The 18002-nt window shown below is 45.5% G+C and overlaps 1 protein-coding gene across 2 annotated transcripts in view; it reads right to left on the reverse strand.

The window, feature by feature from the left end:
• The window catches only part of TSPAN14 (tetraspanin 14), a 51433-nt gene that overhangs the window by 20528 nt on the left and 12903 nt on the right, over window positions 1–18002 (reverse strand). For both annotated transcript variants that reach the window (XM_044296425.1, XM_044296426.1), the window contains exons 2-3: window positions 11971–12059; window positions 11836–11886 (exon numbers count right to left, since the gene is read on the reverse strand). In XM_044296425.1, the coding sequence (XP_044152360.1) occupies window positions 11836–11886; window positions 11971–12051 (132 nt within the window). In that variant the 5' untranslated portion in view covers window positions 12052–12059. The remainder of the gene's footprint in view (window positions 1–11835; window positions 11887–11970; window positions 12060–18002) is intronic.

Here is an 18002-nt window from a genome sequence, read left to right on the forward strand (position 1 = left end):
AAGAGGAGACTGTGTGAATCAGGCCTTCATGGTAGAATATCTGCTAGGAAACCACAGCTAAGGACAGGCAACAAGCAGAAGAGACTTGTTTGGGCTAAAGAACACAAGGAAAATATGTCGATCTAGGTTCTTCAAGGTAGCCACCTTTTGCTTTGATTACTGCTTTGCACACTCTTAGCATTCTCTTGATGAGCTTCAAGAGGTAGTCACCTGAAATGGTCTTCCAACAGTCTTGAAGGAGTTCCCAGAGATGCTTAACACTTGTTGGCCCTTTTGCCTTCACTCTGCGGTCCAGCTCGTCCCAAACCATCTCGATTGGGTTCAGGTCCGGTGACTGTGGAGGTCAGGTCATCTGGCGCAGCACCCCATCACTCTCCTTCATGGTCAAATAGCCCTTACACAGCCTGGAGGTGTGTTTGGGGTCATTGTCCTGTTTAAATAAATGATGGTACAACTAAACGCAAACCGGATGGAATAGCATGCCGCTGCAAGATGCTGTGGTAGCCATGCTGGTTCAGTATGCCTTAAATTTTGAATAAATCCCCAACATTGTCACCAGCAAAGCACCCCCACACCTCCTCCTCCATGCTTCACGGTGGGAACCAGGCATCTAGAGTCCATCCGTTCACCTTTTCTGCGTCGCACAAAGACATGGTGGTTGGAACCAAAGATCTCAAATTTGGACTCATTAGACCAAAGCAAAGATTTCCACCGGTCTAATGTCCATTCCTTGTGTTCTTTAGCCCAAACAAGTCTCTTCTGCTTGTTGCCTGTCCTTAGCAGTGGTTTCCTAGCAGATATTCTACCATGAAGGCCTGATTCACACAGTCTCCTCTTAACAGTTGTTCTAGAGATGTGTCTGCTGCTAGAACTCTGTGTGGCATTGACCTGGTCTCTAATCTGAGCTGCTGTTAACCTGCTATTTCTGAGGCTGGTGACTCGGATGAACTTATCCTCCGCAGCAGAGGTGACTTTTGGTCTTCCTTTCCTGGGGCAGTCCGCATGTGAGCCAGTTTTTGTAGCGCTTGATGGTTTTTGTGACTGCACTTGGGGACACTTTCAAAGTTCTCCCAATTTTCAGACTGACTGACCTTCATTTCTTAAAGTAATGATGGCCACTCGTTTTTCTTTACTTAGCTGCTTTTTTCTTGCCATAATACAAATTCTAACAGTCTATTCAGTAGGACTATCAGCTGTGTATCCACCTGACTTCTCCACAACGCAACTGATGGTCCCAACCCCATTTATAAGGCAAGAAATCCCACTTATTAAACCTGACAGGGCACACCTGTGAAGTGAAAACCATTTCAGGTGACTACCTCTTGAAGCTCATCAAGAGAAATCAAAGCAAAAGGTGACTACTTTGAAGAACCTAGAATATGACATATTTTCAGTTGTTTCACACTTTTTTGTTATGTATATAATTCCACGTGTGTTAATTCATAGTTTTGATGCCTTCAGTGTGAATCTACAATTTTCATAGTCATGAAAATAAAGAAAACTCTTTGAATGAGAAGGTGTGTCCAAACTTTTGGTCTGTACTGTATATATAGCATCCCAAGGCCAATATATTAAAATATTTCAAGGCAGAGAGAGCCCCTCCCCCGTCCTCAGTGTCTCATGGTAACAATGTCAATTTATTTTACTGAAATCCTTCCTGTGCATGTACTACAGCCACTGAGTGCCATTGTGTTTTTACAAGTCTTAGGGTCCATTCACACATCCACGGATCCGCAAAACACGGACACCGCCAATGTGCGTTACGCATTTTATAGATAATGCCTAATCATTTCCGCAAATGCGGACAAGAATAGGACATGTTCTATTTTTTTTTCAGGAACAGAATTGTGGACCCGGAAGGGCGGATCCGCATTTCCGGATCCGGACAGCACATAGAGTGGCCCCATAGAAATGAATGGGTTCGCAATTCCGTTCCACAAAATGCAGAACAGAATTGAGGATGTGTGAATGGAGCCTTAGTGAGCGGTAAAGGGTTAAATGCAAGGAGTGGCTGATATCATGATCACCTGTGTGGTAATGAAAATCCTAACCTGGTTGGTGCAGTTTGTTGCTTCCCAGGTATACAGGAGCATCATACCCCATACCATCGTATAGATTGAAATGCGTTGGTAGAGTCACTATCATCTATGTGAGAAACTGCATTCTTTTAAATTTATTAAATAAAAACGTAAGATTTTTATTTATCTCGGTGCTTGACATCTCTTACTACTTTTCTGGACGGACCCTGGAAAACCTGGGGTCATCCAGCCACAACTCTCCCCGCTCATGTTCTCCTGTGATGGGAATACCCCTTTAATGCTGTTAAATCTGGTGACCGATGCCCTTTAAGAAGTCAGCCTTCCTCTGGATCAGAATTAAGACTTACACTGAATGTTAGAAACCAAAAGATTAAATCAGCAGATTTGTAAACTGCAAACCGCTGCTCGCGTCACATAGATGAAAAGGGTGACTACACATTCTTTTAATCGGCTAACATTTCTTAATTAAGTGCGACTATGTTTTTTTGAGAGTTTACTCATTTTAGATTCATTCCTGGTTTTGACTACAACACAAGCAAAAACTGCATTAAAATGAAAATTGTGAACCAGGCTGAACGCCAGCATTTGCCAGCAATTATTTTAGAGAGTATTAGCTGTAGCCAATTACCAATACTAGGAAAATAAAAGTAGTATTAGTTATTATTATACCACAAAACATCCTTCTGTAAATAGGCTAAAAAGCCTAAATGACTTCAGTAACACGGTTGTGATGTGACAAAACAATGAGGCACTTCCTCCAGAACAATGGCACTCAGTGGTGGCAGTACATGCACATCCTCAGCGCAGGAAGGATTGCAGTAAAATAAATTTACATTGTTACCATGAGACACTGAGGACGGGGGAGGGGCGCTGTCTGCCTAATATATTGGCCATGGGATGCTATATGCATTTCCTGGGTCTGTCGACTTTCCTCTGTTATTCCCGTTAAAGGTTTATGAATAGATGCAACACTGGGTGCACCGTGCTACTACTGCGGGTGAGCCCCAACACAGTCCAAGACTGGCAGAAGCAATTGTACATAGGGTATGCATGGACACACTCCCAAATGGTAACACCCTCCCTGCAATTCATTCACAAACTTCTAGTAGGAGTACTAGAGGAATGGTGGAACATGTTCATCTTTTTCCTCCTATAGCTTTTACCTTTGGACAACTATAATCTGGTGGAGTGTAGGGTTGGTTGCACCAGGTATCGAATTATCAATACTTTTGTACTAGTATCAATTCGATACCGAGATTTGCCTTATACCAATACTAGGCTGCGCTACTGCGAGCGAGCGAGCGAGCTCTCAGCTCGCGCAATGTTCCCTCGGAAGAACACCTGAGGGGTTAACTGCCACTGTATTTGTATTAAACGTTAGTTATCTTCATTAGTTGTGTGGTGTGCCCCCCTCCCCAGTTTTAAAGTCATTGGTGGCACAGTGGCCACAGCTCCCCCCCCCCCACCATTGGTGGTGCCATGGTAATGTCCCTGCCGCTGTGTGCACAAAGCTCAGGGCAGCAGGGAGAGTGTAAAGTCCTATTCACCCTAATAGAGCTCTAGACAAGGGAGTAAAAGATCCCAGGTTCTAGCCCCTAAGGGTGGAAATGGTTATGAAAGTAAAAAACAAAATTATAAATCACCCCCTTTTCCCAATTTTACATATAAAATATATAAAACAATAAACATATTAAATATCGCATCCAAAAAGTCCAAACTATTAAAACTAATCAAATATCTCCTATGCCGTGAACGCCATAACAGAAAAAAATAAAGACTGCGTGAGTCGCCATTTTTTTGTCACCTTGTTCCCCCCCCAAAAAAAATATATATATGATAGGACTGTTCGATTATGGGCCGGACATTCCATAAAATGCAGAATGCATGCGGCTTTTTATTATTTTTACGTGGTATCAAATGGTATTGGAGTATCGCAATACGTTTTTATGGTATCAAAAATCGAATACAAATTTTGGTATTGCGACAACCCTATTGGACACAATGGGGGGAAATTTATTAAAGGATGTAAGCCAGGGACTGAAAGAGTGCCAGTGATGTCTGAACCCCTTTGGCACGTCAATCAGTTCACTATGGGCATAAATACAGTCCTGAAGAGTATTCAATTGTTTATGCCAGATTATTAGTTTTCCCACTGTACATCATCACAAACTTAAAGAGGCTCTGTCACCCAGATCAACCCTACCCTACCAGGAATAAAGTGATTTTGCCGACAATAAGTTACAGGTTCAAAGATCTCAGCAGCGTGATGTGGCTGCTCATAGCTATATAATAAAAGTGAATAGGGTTGCTTTCCACCCCGACAGTCACAGGTGATCAAGCAGATTTGTATTTCTGCCAACTGTCAGAAACACTTGCGACGCAATACTGCGATCTTTAGCCATGCAACATGTGCTGCAGACAACGTCACCATGTAGCTGCGGCCTGAGAGAGTATTAAGACTGTGGTGGTGGTTTAGTATGGGTATCCTATATGACACTCCTTTGGGGCACATGCCAGAATCTGGACTATCCCTTTAAATGCCTTAATAAAAATAAATAAAAAATAAAAAAACAAAGCAAAAAAAAAAAAAAAAAACATTTGTGTGACGTCAGGTTACAGTGCAGCAAAGCCGGAGGAGTTAAGTTATTTTATTTATTTTTTGGTTTAATCTGAGGTGCGATGAGGAATGGCGGTCTGATCTGAGGTGCGATGAGGAATGGCGGTCTGATCTGAGGTGCGATGAGGAATGGCGGTCTGATCTGAGGTGCGATGAGGAATGGCGGTCTGATCTGAGGTGCGATGAGGAATGGCTCATTTGGGAATTTGATGAAGATTGGGATTCTGATCTGAAGTTAGATTATATATTTTGTTTCTTATTTTCCTCTAAAACCTAGGGGCGTCTTATGGTCAGGTGTATCTAATAGACTGAAAAATATGGTACTTTGGTATGCATTCATCATGGTTTTAACCACCTCAGGACAGCCGAATGCAGGATTGCGTCCTGGCGGCGGCCCTGTTATTCCTCCTGGACGCGCCGAGGCGTCCTCTCGCGAGACGCAAGATTTCGAGCATAGCCGGCCCGCACATGCGCAGTGCGGGCCGGGAATCAGCGCAGGAGAAGTTTGTCACCAGCCTGCCAGCCAATGATCATCGCTGGCAGGCTGGTGACTTTTGAAAAATCTAATCAAAATCTATTTAACACACTATATTTATAAATATAGTGTGTTAAATGGCTTCTGTGCTCTCTGTTGGGTCCTTTTCGTCGGTTGGTCCCAGCAGAGGAGCACAGATGACTGTGAGTACACCAAACACTACACACTTAGCCCCAGATCACCCCCATCACCCCAATTAACCCCTTGAACACCCCTGTCAATCACCAGTGAAAGGGAAAAAAGTGATCAGTGTAAACAGTCACTTTTTTTTTTCACCAGTATTGACGGTTAGGTTTTAGGTTAGTTTGGTAGGATGCTAGCTACCTCCCCTTTGGTAGGTAGCTAGCATCGGTTAGCGCCCAGCCCACCGCACCGCAGTCACTGATTCGCTGATTAGCGTATCGCTAATCAGCATTTGTACTTTTATAGTATCTGTAAGTGATCAGAACTGATCACAGTCAGATCTATAATAGTATTAGTGTCACCTTAGCTCGCCCTCCACCCAAAACGCAGTGTTTGCCCGATTAGGCCTGATCGGTCACCCACATGTGCGTTCGCCCACGCCCGCCCCAGTGACAAAATTTTATATATTTTTTACCACTGCACAATCACTTCATAAGCGCTGTGGCGATAAAAAAAAAAATCTGTTTTGATATTTTTTATCAATCGCAGAGGCTTCCTGTACTTCGCTAGCCTCCCATTTGTAAGACGGGAATGCTTTTTTTCTTGGGTAGTCTCAGGGAATACCCCCTAAATTTAGTTGACCAAATGGCAAGTAAGGGGTATTCTTCTGAAGAGGCCTACAGGCTTCTGACCCAGTTGGATGAGGAATGGGAACCCTTATCTGACGAATCCAGCGGGTCAGAATACGAACCTGTAGAAAGCAGTGGCAGTCTGACCCAAAGTTCGGACGATGAGGTTGAGGTCCCCGATACCACCAGGCGTACCCGGCCCTGTGTTGCTAGACCACAGGTTGTGCAGGATCCGCTTCAAGGGCAGCAGAGTGGGGCTGGCGCTGTCGGATTACGTGGTGAGGCATACACCAGCAGCGCAGCCCATCCTGGACCTAATACCAGCACTGCCGTAGAACATGGTGAAGTGGTGAGCACCAGAAGGGCAGTTGAAGCTGGTACGGTGGCACGTGCATTAGTTCCTCCGTCGCAGCCGCCGCACAGACAGGCCCGTAGAGCCCCTAAGGTGCTGGCAAACCCCGATTGGCAGCCCCCAACTTCAGCCGCACCAGTAGTTTCCCCTTTCACCGCCCAGTCTGGAGTTCGGGTTGAGACAGCTCAGATCGGATCGGCAGAGTTTTTATTTTTTTAGCTGTTCTTAACTGCGAAGCTCTTGGACTTAAAACTTTTCTGGGCCTTCTCCTCAACATGGGCCTGACAAAAAAGCATGAATTGCGGTCATATTGGTCCACGAATCCAATTCATTACATGCCCATGTTCTCTGCTGCCATGTCCAGTACACGAATTGAGACCATTCTGCGTTTCCTGCACTTTAGTGACAACAGCACCTCTCGTCCCAGAGGCCACCCAGCTTTTGACCGGCTCCACAAAATTCGGCCCCTCATAGACCACTTTTACACCAAATTTGCAGATTTGTATACCCCTGAGCAAAACATCTGCATAGACGAGTCCCTTATACATTTTACCGGGCGCCTTGGCTTCAAACAATACATCCCAAGCAAGCGCGCCCGGTATGGGGTCAAATTGTATAAGCTCTGTGAAAGGGCCACAGGCTATACGCCTGGGCAGTACAAAACACCCCACAAATGACCCCATTTTGGAAAGAAGACACCGCAAGGTATTCGCTGAGGGGCATATTAAGTCCATGAAAAATTTAACTTTTTGTCCCAAGTTAGCGGAAAGGAAGACTTTGTGAGAAAAAAAAATAATAATAATCAATTTCCGCTAACTTGTGCCAAAAGTAAAATAAAAAAAAATCTTCTATGAACTCGCCATGCCCCTCACGGAATACCTTGGGGTGTCTTCTTTCCAAAATGGGGTCACATGTGGGGTATTTATACTGCCCTGGCATTTTAGGGGCCCTAAAGCGTGAGAAGAAGTCTGGAATCCAAAGGTCTAAAAATGCCCTCCTAAAAAGGTACTCATTGGAATTTGGGCTCCTTTGCGCACCTAGGCTGCAAAAAAGTGTCACACATGTGGTATCGCCGTACTCAGGAGAAGTAGAGCAATGTGTTTTGGGGTGTATTTTTACATATACCCATGCTGGGTGAGAGAAATATCTCTGTAAAAGACAACTTTTCCCTTTGTATAAAAAAATAAAAAAAAAAAGGGAAAAGTTGACTTTTACAGAGATATTTCTCTCACCTAGCATGGGTATATGTAAAAATACACCCCAAAACACATTGCCCTACTTCTCCTAAGTACGGATATACCACATGTGTGACACTTTTTTGCAGCCAAGATGCGCAAAGGGGTCCAAATTCCAATGAGTACTTTCAGGATTTCACAGGGCATTTTTAGGCATTTGGATTCCAAACTACTTCTCACGCTTTAGGGCCTCTAAAATGCCAGGGCAGTATAAATACCCCACATGTGACCACATTTTGGAAAGACTCCCTAAGGTATTCCGTGAGGCATATGGTTAGTTCATGTAAAATTTTATTTTTTGTCACAAGTTAGTGGAATATGAGACTTTATATATTTTTTTTTCTTACAATCATTTTCCGCTAACTTGTGACAAAAAATAAAAACTTCCATGAACTCACTATGCCCATCAAATACCTTAGGGTGTCTACTTTCCAAAATCGGGTCATTTGTGGGGTGTTTCTACTGTCTGGGCATTGTAGAACCTCAGGAAACATGACAGGTGCTCAGAAAGTCAGAGCTGCTTCAAAATGCGGAAATTCAAATTTTTGCACCATAGCGTTTACAAACTATCACTTTTGCGCAAACCAATAAATATATACGTATTGCATTTTTTTTATCAAAGACATGTAGAACAATAAATTGAGAAAAATTTATGTAGAAATGTAGTTTTATTTGAAAAATTTTACAACTGAAAGTGAAAAATGTCATTTTTTTGCAAAAATTTTGGTCAATTTAGATTAATAACATAAAAAGTAAAAATGTCAGCAGCAATGAAATACCACCAAATGAAAGCTCTATTAGTCAGAAGAAAAGGAGGCAAAATTCATTTGGGTGGTAAGTTGTATGACCGAGCAATAAACCGTAAAAGTAGTGTAGCGCAGAATTGTAAAAAGTGGTCTGGTCATTAAGGGGGTTTAAGCTAGGGGGGCTGAGGTGGTTAAAGGTCACTGTTTGCCATCATTTGGTAAATTGAATACAAGTCTGTCTTCATTACGCAACAGGTAAATGTGTTTTTTTTTTGTTTTGTTTTGTTTTTTTACACAAATGATGATAACATTATATGATCAGTAAGCATGAAGGAGACAACTCGATTATGGTATTTTTTAGACTGTAAGACACAAATAGTGAGAAAACATTTCCACTACGTCATCTCACCCGGCAGCTCAGCACCATGTCAGCAGCATGTTCAACATGTGATATATCACATGCCCTCTAATGGTCTATGAGCACTAGCTGAGAAGCAAAGACTGGTTAAATCAGCATATCCTAACTTTCCCTCCCTTTGGCTACTCTAAATAAGTCTATTATGAGCACTGACTTCAATTCCATTCAATATCTGTGGAACGAACTGAAACTCAAGTGTTGGGAAAAGCCATTCCTCAAACATGAAAGCACCGGAGAATATAGTCTCATTCAGTGTTACAGAAAGTATGCGGTGCAGATACCCTAGGGCTACAAATGCTGCACTGATGGTCACAAGTAATAACTATTCATAGCGAATGTGGCTGACACGTCACAATGTCACCAAATTCATTATCACCATTTGCAATGAAGCTGCACAGCTAGGGCTGTGGAGTCGGTAGGCCAAAATTCTGACTCCGACTCCTTCATAAAATGGCTGATAACTTAGTAATAACAAATTTACTGTAGTAAAATTCTAACATTTAGCTCTTTTTTCCCCATCGTGAACTTAAAGAGGACCTTTCGTGGGTACAGACATTGTAAACTAAGTATCAGGCTACGTAGGGGCTAGTGCAGGGATCTAACTGCAGTGCACTTACTATTTTTCCTGGGCGCCACTCTGTTTGCCCGCTGTGGCCCCCGTTGTATTCTCCCGCCTAGTATGCTAATTAATAGCATCTTAGCAACCAGGAGGAGACTGAGTCTTTCTCCTTTGGCGTCTGTCTCCTCTGGCTGTAGCGCTGTCCAATCGCAGAGGAGAGCGTCACAGCCAGGGAGAAAAAACAAAACAAAAACTCACCTTCTCCCTGGCTGTGACGCTCTCCGCTGCTATTGGACAGCGCTACAGCCAGAGGAGACAGGCGCCAAAGGAGAAAGACTGTCTCCTCCTCATTGTTCTGATGCTATTAATTAGCATACCAGGACGGGAGAATACAATGGGGGCCACAGCGGGCGAACGGAGCGGCGGCCAGGAAAAATAGTAAGTGAAGTTAAATCCCTGCACTATCCTCTACATATCGTGATACTAAGGCTGGGTTCAGACCTGAGCGTACTGAACGTACGCTCTGTATGCGCGATTGTACGGGCGTTTGCAATCGCGCATACAGAGACAAGCGAACGCCCATTGTCGCTCGTTTCCGCTGAAGTCTATGTACGGGAACACGCGACAAGACGCCCCAAAGAAGCTCCTGTACTTCTTGGGGCGTCGGGCGTTTTACAGCGCGATCGTACGCGCTGTAAAACGCTCAGGTGAGAACCATTCCCATAGGGAATCATTGGTTCTTGCCTGTTGAGCGTTTTACAGCGTGTAGGAACGCGCTGTAAAACGCTCAGGTCTGAACACAGCCTTAGTTAATAATGTCTGGACCCATGAAAGGTCCTCTTAAGGCTACTTTCACACTAGCGGCAGGACAGATCCGACAGGCTCTTCACCCTGTCGGATCTGTCCTGCAGCTATTTCGCCACAGCACGGCGAGAGGCCGCCAGACTAAAAGTCCTGCATGTCCGACTTTAGTCCGGCGGCCACTCACCGCGCACTGCCTTGCTGCACCGGAGCTCCGCCCCCGTCCCCATTATAGTCAACGGAGACGGAGCAGCAGTTCGACGGGAAGGCGAAATAGGGTGAACAGCCTGTCGGATCCGTCCTGCCGCTAGTGTGGAAGTACCCTTAAAGGGGTTTTGCAAATGTAGAGAATCCTGTGCAAGTCTGAATGGAAATAACAGAAACATGTAAGAAGTGGAGCTGCCATATTCAATGCTAGCCATAAAAGGGTTGTCTGGGAATAAGTAACTTTTCACAGGAGCCCACAGCCTGCCTCTGCTATAGAAAGATTTACAAGTACCAGTTATCTGCTGCTCCGGTCCTGTGCACCGACTCCTGTGTGTCCATCTTCCGGCCGGCGGCTTCTTTACTTCCTCCCCGGCGTGATCACCTGCTCCGCTGCAGCCAATATCTGGATTCAGATGCTATGTGTCCACATCACAGATGATCATGCCTGTGCCACGGACCAGAAGATGGACATGCAGGAAGTAGGCAAGTATGATTCTTTACCAGGAAAAAAATACATATTCCTGACAACCCCTTTAATGCTGTCTTCCTGTTCTGTCTGACAGTTCCAAGGTGACTGTAGTCATGCCCAGTAGTGAATTTCCTCCTCTGGTCTTCACTACTGAGCAAAAAAAATCATACTTACCGCCGGTCTATTCTGGCTCCCTAGTTCCATACAGCTTTCTGAGGCCAGTTACTGGCAGCAGCAGTGCATGTCACTGTCCATCTCAAAGTTTACAGGCTGGAACAGATTACTGCTGATTGGGGCCAGGGAGCTAGAACACAGCAGCAGAGGAAAATGCTTTATTTTTATTTTATTTTCAGGTTCAACACAATCTGGGGGACAGACAAAAAACTGCCCAAAAGCTAGACAACTTCTTAAATGTCTCCAAAATCCATGTAAGGGAATAATTTTCCGAACATACACTGTAGAAAATGGGAGAGGAGAGAATTCATTGTACAAGTTTAATTAGGGTATATTTCTGGCATTTTGGGGGCGCTTTCTGTGCCAGTCTTGATACCCTCTTGCAACCACTACTATTTTTTTTCAAAGTTGTGTTTAAAGTCATCATGTTTCTTCCTTTAAAGGAGGTCTGTCACCAACCTGACCGGTTTTAAACCGATCACATAGTTCAGTCGGACACAAAGACATGACACCGCTGTTACCTTTGTTTAGTTTTTCGGATCCTCCAAAATCGCCCAAAAAGTAGTTTTTATCATATACTAATAAGCCTTCCCAAGCGCCCAGAGGCGGAACGTTTGCTTCAAGTGCCCAGGCTTCCCTGCCTTATGTGCGCCTAACTCCGGCCCTCCGACCAGCACTATGTCGGTGTAACATCATACTTCCCTGTAGACCCTTCACGCATTATCGCCAGGCCTGGGTATGAGCAGGGCTCTGCTCACTGTGGACAGAGGCACAAAGATATTCAGTGCGCATGCGCCGGTTACTGGTGCGAAACTGGAGTGACGTAGGTGGAAGAGCACAAGCAGATAGCAGTAACCGGCGCATTGTGTCCCAAGGAACTAAGTGATGGGTTGGTGATGATTTCCCTTTAAGAATAAATGAGAGCACTTACCTTTTCACTCCAAGCCCACAGGCCAATTCCCAGCAGTAACATACCAGACAGCTAAGGAGAGAACAGTAACAGGGATGAGACACAATTCCTGCACACTTACCACATACTATCATAATGAGGACAGAGTAAACTCACCCAAAATATGATGTTGTAGCTAAAGAGAAGGTACTTGTAACAGCAGCTAACTTCCGCGGTGCTGTATCGATAGTAATGCATGTTGGCAGCTAGAAAAACAGAGATCATGTAAAAAGCAGCATTAAAAAACCATAATCGCTTGTACATTTAAGTTTCACAATTTCTCTCAGTCAGGAGGCAGACACTTCTAGCCAATATGGAAGATCACTTGGCACTATCTAACAAGATGAAAAATGTGCACTGGCCGGGCCCTCTCCGGGGAATCCTGACCCAGCGTTGACACTGCACCACCCTTCTATTTGGCATTATGCCTGACCGCGGTGTAAAGAGGAGGAAGTATGTGAGAAGTAGGGAGTATACTAACTGCAGGATGAGCTTTTTTATTTGATTCATTTCGTCAGCTGACCCTGAGGTACAAGCATCCTTAGGACACATTCACACCAATGTATCCGTTCTGCGGTGCGCAACAAAAGCAGGGATACCGGCCGTGTGCGCTGCACATTATGCATATCAGCACGTCCCGCGCCTTTGTAAGAAATGTCTATTCTTGTCTACAAAACGGACAGGAATAGGACATATTCTATTCTTTTACTTATTTTTGCAGGGTTGCGAAACAGATGCGGACAACACACTGTATCTTTTGGGGTCCCTTTGATATGAATAAGTCCGTATTTAATCGGCAAAAAATATGGGTCGGATGTGGACAGAAAATACCGTCACGTGAATGTCCCCTAAAAGCAGCAGATGCAACCTGAAGGCTAGTATTCTAAATAGGGTTAATATTGTAAAAAACCAAAAATGACAGAAGTATATAGAAAGAAGAAATATGCATTCCAAGAGGGCCTGAAGGAGGATCAAGGAGAAAGTTACAGTAAGGCCTTGCCGTGCCCGGATTGTGGCCCTAAGGCGTCCATTTCACCACAAGCTAGAGGAAGTGGCAACATATCCCTTCTGACGGCACTTCAGATGATCAATGTTGAAACATTTAAAACGGTATTACATTAACACATTAGCTTCTGTACATGTATCTACGTGGTCAGTAAAAGAGATACTGGCAGCATTACCTCCAGGGTTATAGGTTAGGCTACTTTCAGACTCGCGTTTGGTGCGGATCCGTCATGGATCTTCACAAACTCATCCGTCCAGATAATACAACCGCATTCATTCGTTCAGAACGGATCCATTTGTATTATCTTTAACATAGTCAAAACGGATCCGTCTTTAACACCACTGAAAGTCAATGGGGGACGGATCCGTTTTCTATTGTGCCATATTGTGTCAGTGAAAACGGATCTGTTTGTCTCTGCATGGTCAGGCGGACAGCAAAACGCTGCAAGCAGAATGGAGGCGGAATGCAGCTCAACTGATGCGTTCTGAGCAGATCCTTTTCCCTTCAGAATGCATTAGGGCAAAACTGATCCGTTTTGGACTGCTTGTGAGAGCCCTGAACGGATCTCGCAAACGGAAAGCCAAAACGCCAGTGTGAAAGCAGCCTTACTGAGACTAGGTTCAGATGGAGCCATTATTGCATGAATTTCTGAAATTATATAGTAATACTGTGCAGCAATCAAATCATAAATCATTCCTTTTCCCAAAACTGGACAAATCTGCCTAAGGCCTCGTGCACCTAACCGTTGTTTTGGTCCGCATCCGAGCCGCAGTTTTTGCGGATTGGATGCGGACCCATTCACTTCAATGGGGCCACAAATGCTGTCCGCATCCGTTGCTCCGTTCCGTTAAAAAAAAAAATTATATATATATATATATATATCCCGTCCTATTCTTGTCCATTTTGCGGACACAAATAGGCAGTTATGTCAATGGCTGTCCGTTCAATTTGCGGACTGCAAAACATACAACGGTCGTGTGCATGAGGCCTTAGATTGATAGTCGCCATCACACCCCACCGTCTAATCAGAAATCTGCCAGTTAGAAGTGTAAATGCTTTAGAAGCATGGATCGCAGTAACGGGCAAACAGCCAAAAGTGAAGGCAAACAACAACTGTCCATCGCTGCTTGTAATAGGACCCTATTAATAGTATAGGAAACTGCGCAGACCGACAACACGGAAAACAAAAAGATAAATTTGGAGTAAGGATGTAAAGGAGCTGCAATGGCAGATAACTATTGTTTGCAGTCCTAGTTTTGTCTCTCAGGACAGGAAACATGAAGATCATGGAAAGGTTTTAGATGACAGGATGGTTTCCACCTATCTTCTTGAAACAAGGCCTCTACATAACCCTGGAGGCTCTGCTCTTCACATCTGCTGTAGCTAAATGCAGTAGGCTGGCAGGAGAAGACGACTGGAGCTCCTGCGTCCCGGACAGCGCCAGATTCCCAGTCGCTAGAACGGTATCCAGCAGGTGTCCAGCATGAATGCAGTCATTCTGTTGGAAAAATGCGGCTGCATGCAGGATCCCGGAAGGTCCCAGATCTACCTACCCTTACATAGAAATCTACATCCTGGGTATGATTACCAGCGAATTATACATATTACAGAGGTCCTCCAAAACTTGCCATTTCATCCTGGTCAGCCAAACTCGTTCCACGGGACCAGCCCACCCCCTAGTGCAGTGATGGGCAAACTGTGGCTCTCCAGCTGTTTTAAAACTACAAATCCCATCATGCCCTGCTGTAGGCTGATAGCTATATTCAGACTGGGCATACTGGGAGTTGTAGTTTTACAACAGCTGGAGAGACACACGTGGCCTAGTGTGTAACAAATTCTCCAAAGGAGAAAGGACTAGGAAGGTGGATTTACCGGAGCAGATTCTCTGATCTTGCAACCTCACTGAATGAGCGCTTTCTTCCCCACAACCTGATGTAAAGATGCCCAATCCTTCTTTCTTACAGAGAACCTCTCACCCTGCAGATAAGAAGTACCGATTGCTTTTTATTTTCCTACTGCCACCGTTTAAAGCTACACTGAAATCAGGAGTGCTGTGGGGTAGGGCTGCAGCTAACGATTATTTGAATAATCGATTAGTTGCCGATTAATTTCTACGATTAATCGATTAATCGGCAAAAACGACAAAATTACAAAACAGAGGTTTATATGATCTTACTTGAAAAAATATGTTCAAAGGCCATATTAAAACAAATTGTGGACGACACTATTATGGGGGATCTGTGGACGACACTATTATGGGGGATCTGTGGGCGGCGCAGTTATGGAGAGGGGGATCTGTGGGCGGCGCAGTTATGGAGAGGGGGATCTGTGGGCGGCGCAGTTATGGAGAGGGGGATCTGTGGGCGGCGCAGTTATGGAGAGGGGGATCTGTGGGCGGCGCAGTTATGGAGAGGGGGATCTGTGGGCGGCGCAGTTATGGAGAGGGGGATCTGTGGGCGGCGCAGTTATGGAGAGGGGGATCTGTGGGCGGCGCAGTTATGGAGAGGGGGATCTGTGGGCGGCGCAGTTATGGAGAGGGGGATCTGTGGGCGGCGCAGTTATGGAGAGGGGGATCTGTGGGCGGCGCAGTTATGGAGAGGGGGATATGTGCACTGTTATGGGAATAACAGTGCACAGATCCCTTTCCTCATAACAGTGCACAGATCCCCCTTCCCATAGCAGTGCCATACACAGACCCCCCCTCCTCCCCATAGCAGTGCTATACACAGACCCCCCCTCCCCATAGCAGTGCCATAGACAGATCCTCCCCCCTCCCCATAGCAGTGCTATACACAGACCCCCCTCCCCATAGCAGTGCCATAGACAGATCCTCCCCCCTCCCCATAACAGCCCCGGCCCCGATGCTTATAAGTCGGACTAATCACGTCTGCATCTTTATTTTACCTTTTTACAATGACGCTCCTGTAACAGCCAGGCAGAGCGGACGGCGGCGTAACGTCACTCACTCACGTGACGCACCTGCTCCGCCCACCTCATGAATGAAGGAGGCGGAGCAGGCGTGTCACGTGAGTGACGTTACGCCGCCGTCCGCTCTGCCTGGCTGTTACAGGAGCGTCATTGTAAAAAGGTAAAATAAAGATGCAGGGACCGCCCGCCCGCCCGCATAGCAACGAATCGGCGATTATTCGATAACTGGATTCGTCGACAACGAATCCAGTTATCGAATATAATCAATTACATCGATTAATCGTTGCAGCCCTACTGTGGGGTCTTCACCATCATGTTGGCATGGCACAGCAGGACAATAAAATATGGCTATATGCGGTACTACTTATGGATTATAGCAGATCATAGCCCAGTATCGTGGCGAGATAAGCCGACTCCAGGGGTTCCTGGCTGCCCTCGGGTCAGATGTCTGTTAGGACTGGCTATGGAAAGTGCTGACTGACCGCAGAGAACTAGGAGGATATTAGAAGACTGCGTCTGCTTGTCTGAAGCAGTGCAACGAATAAATAACACAATCTGCACAATTTGCGGAACGACACACAGCTATTAATATAACTGCCTATTCTTGTCCGCAAAACGGGACTGGAAATCACGCTCCCACACAGACAATCTTCCTGGTTCCGTTTTATACTAATCTTCAGGGCATGGCCATGCAGAGAAGAGGGCGGCATGTGGCCAAGCCAGGCTCACCAGCAGCTGCCGATGACCTCCTAATCGTGGCAAAACTAAGCAGCCATAGGAGACCACAGGTGGACGTGGATTGGCTGCACGTGGCAGCCATACTATCGTACTGGGTCCTCAGAATGTAATCAACCTTTAACCCCTTCCTGACCAGTGGCAGCTGAGCCTTTAAAGATGTCACCCGTTATACAGCAGACACCCACAGCTCATGTCCTTCACCGGACATTTAACACTTCGGGTGCCATGGTCAATCCTGACAGCACTTTGAAGGGGCATTCACATGACCATATGTATTATGTGGCCCACAAAAAGTACGAAAGACGTCCGTGTGATGTCCATGCTGCATCCATTTTACTTATTTTTTTGCAGATCCATTGTAACAATGCCCATCCTTGTCTGCAAAACGGACAAGAATAGGACACGTTCTATCTTTTTTGTGGGACAACGGAATGGACATACGGAAGCGGACAGCACGCCATATTTTTTTACATACCCATTGAAATGAATGGGTCCGCATCCAATCCGCAAAGAATGCAGATCAGATATGGACCACAAATACGGTATTGTGAATGGGGCCTGGTGACAGATTCCGTTTAACTATCTTGTGGACACTGCTCAATGATCCCACAAAATCATGACGGGAGCTTAGCTGTATATTACACAGCGCAACTATTTTTAGCCCCCAAGGGGACAAACATGCAATCACTGGATCACTTTTACCATAGACTGCAATCAAACAGTACTGCAGTATGCAATAAAAATCACAACCAGCAGCCAAACAGCTCCTTTGATCTCACTGCGGGGGGGGGGGGGGGGCATTTGATCACCAGAGGGATCCGGCCTCCCTCCAAATGGTTGCAACGAAACACGGCATCTGTGGGGTTAAATGTTTGCGATTGGAGTTGTCTTCGATTACGGACATTTCCGGAGAATGTCTGCGTCCCGTCCTCATAGCAGCCATGAGACTTGAGCGTTCGTACCAGCATTCTTTAGTCCAGTGCGCACGCTGGAGTCTCGTGGCAGCTAAAGGGATGCAATACTGCAGCCGTGAAGAACTTCTACTTAGCAGAGGCGGATCGCACGATGCGGGGGAGCGCGCACAGTCAGCAGGGCAGTTTTGGGACTGGAGCCATTTTTTTCCATGGCATTTAGAGGGGCCAGTGCCGCTAAAACTGTGCGCAGACACTGTACAGGAGCAGCAGCCGCCTCCTACAACAAGTGGGCAGCAAGGGGTTAAAGCTTCAACATTAGCTGCACATGTACGGTGGATGCCACTGCTTTTGTGCGTTCAGAAAATATGACATTTTTGAAGAAAATATCAGTATAAAACGTAACATAAAACATACCACAAAGTTCCTCTTAGACTTCATGTCAACAAACCATTCGAGAATGTATTCAGCAATGTAGAAATGTGAACAGTGTGAGCCATGGGCTGCGGTAACGTCTCATCTCCGGCCATGACGCCACATCCTGATTAGTCGATACTGACCCAAAA

The sequence above is a fragment of the Bufo gargarizans genome, chromosome 6 (assembly GCF_014858855.1).
Source record: "Bufo gargarizans isolate SCDJY-AF-19 chromosome 6, ASM1485885v1, whole genome shotgun sequence".
Taxonomy (NCBI): Eukaryota; Metazoa; Chordata; class Amphibia; order Anura; family Bufonidae; genus Bufo; species Bufo gargarizans.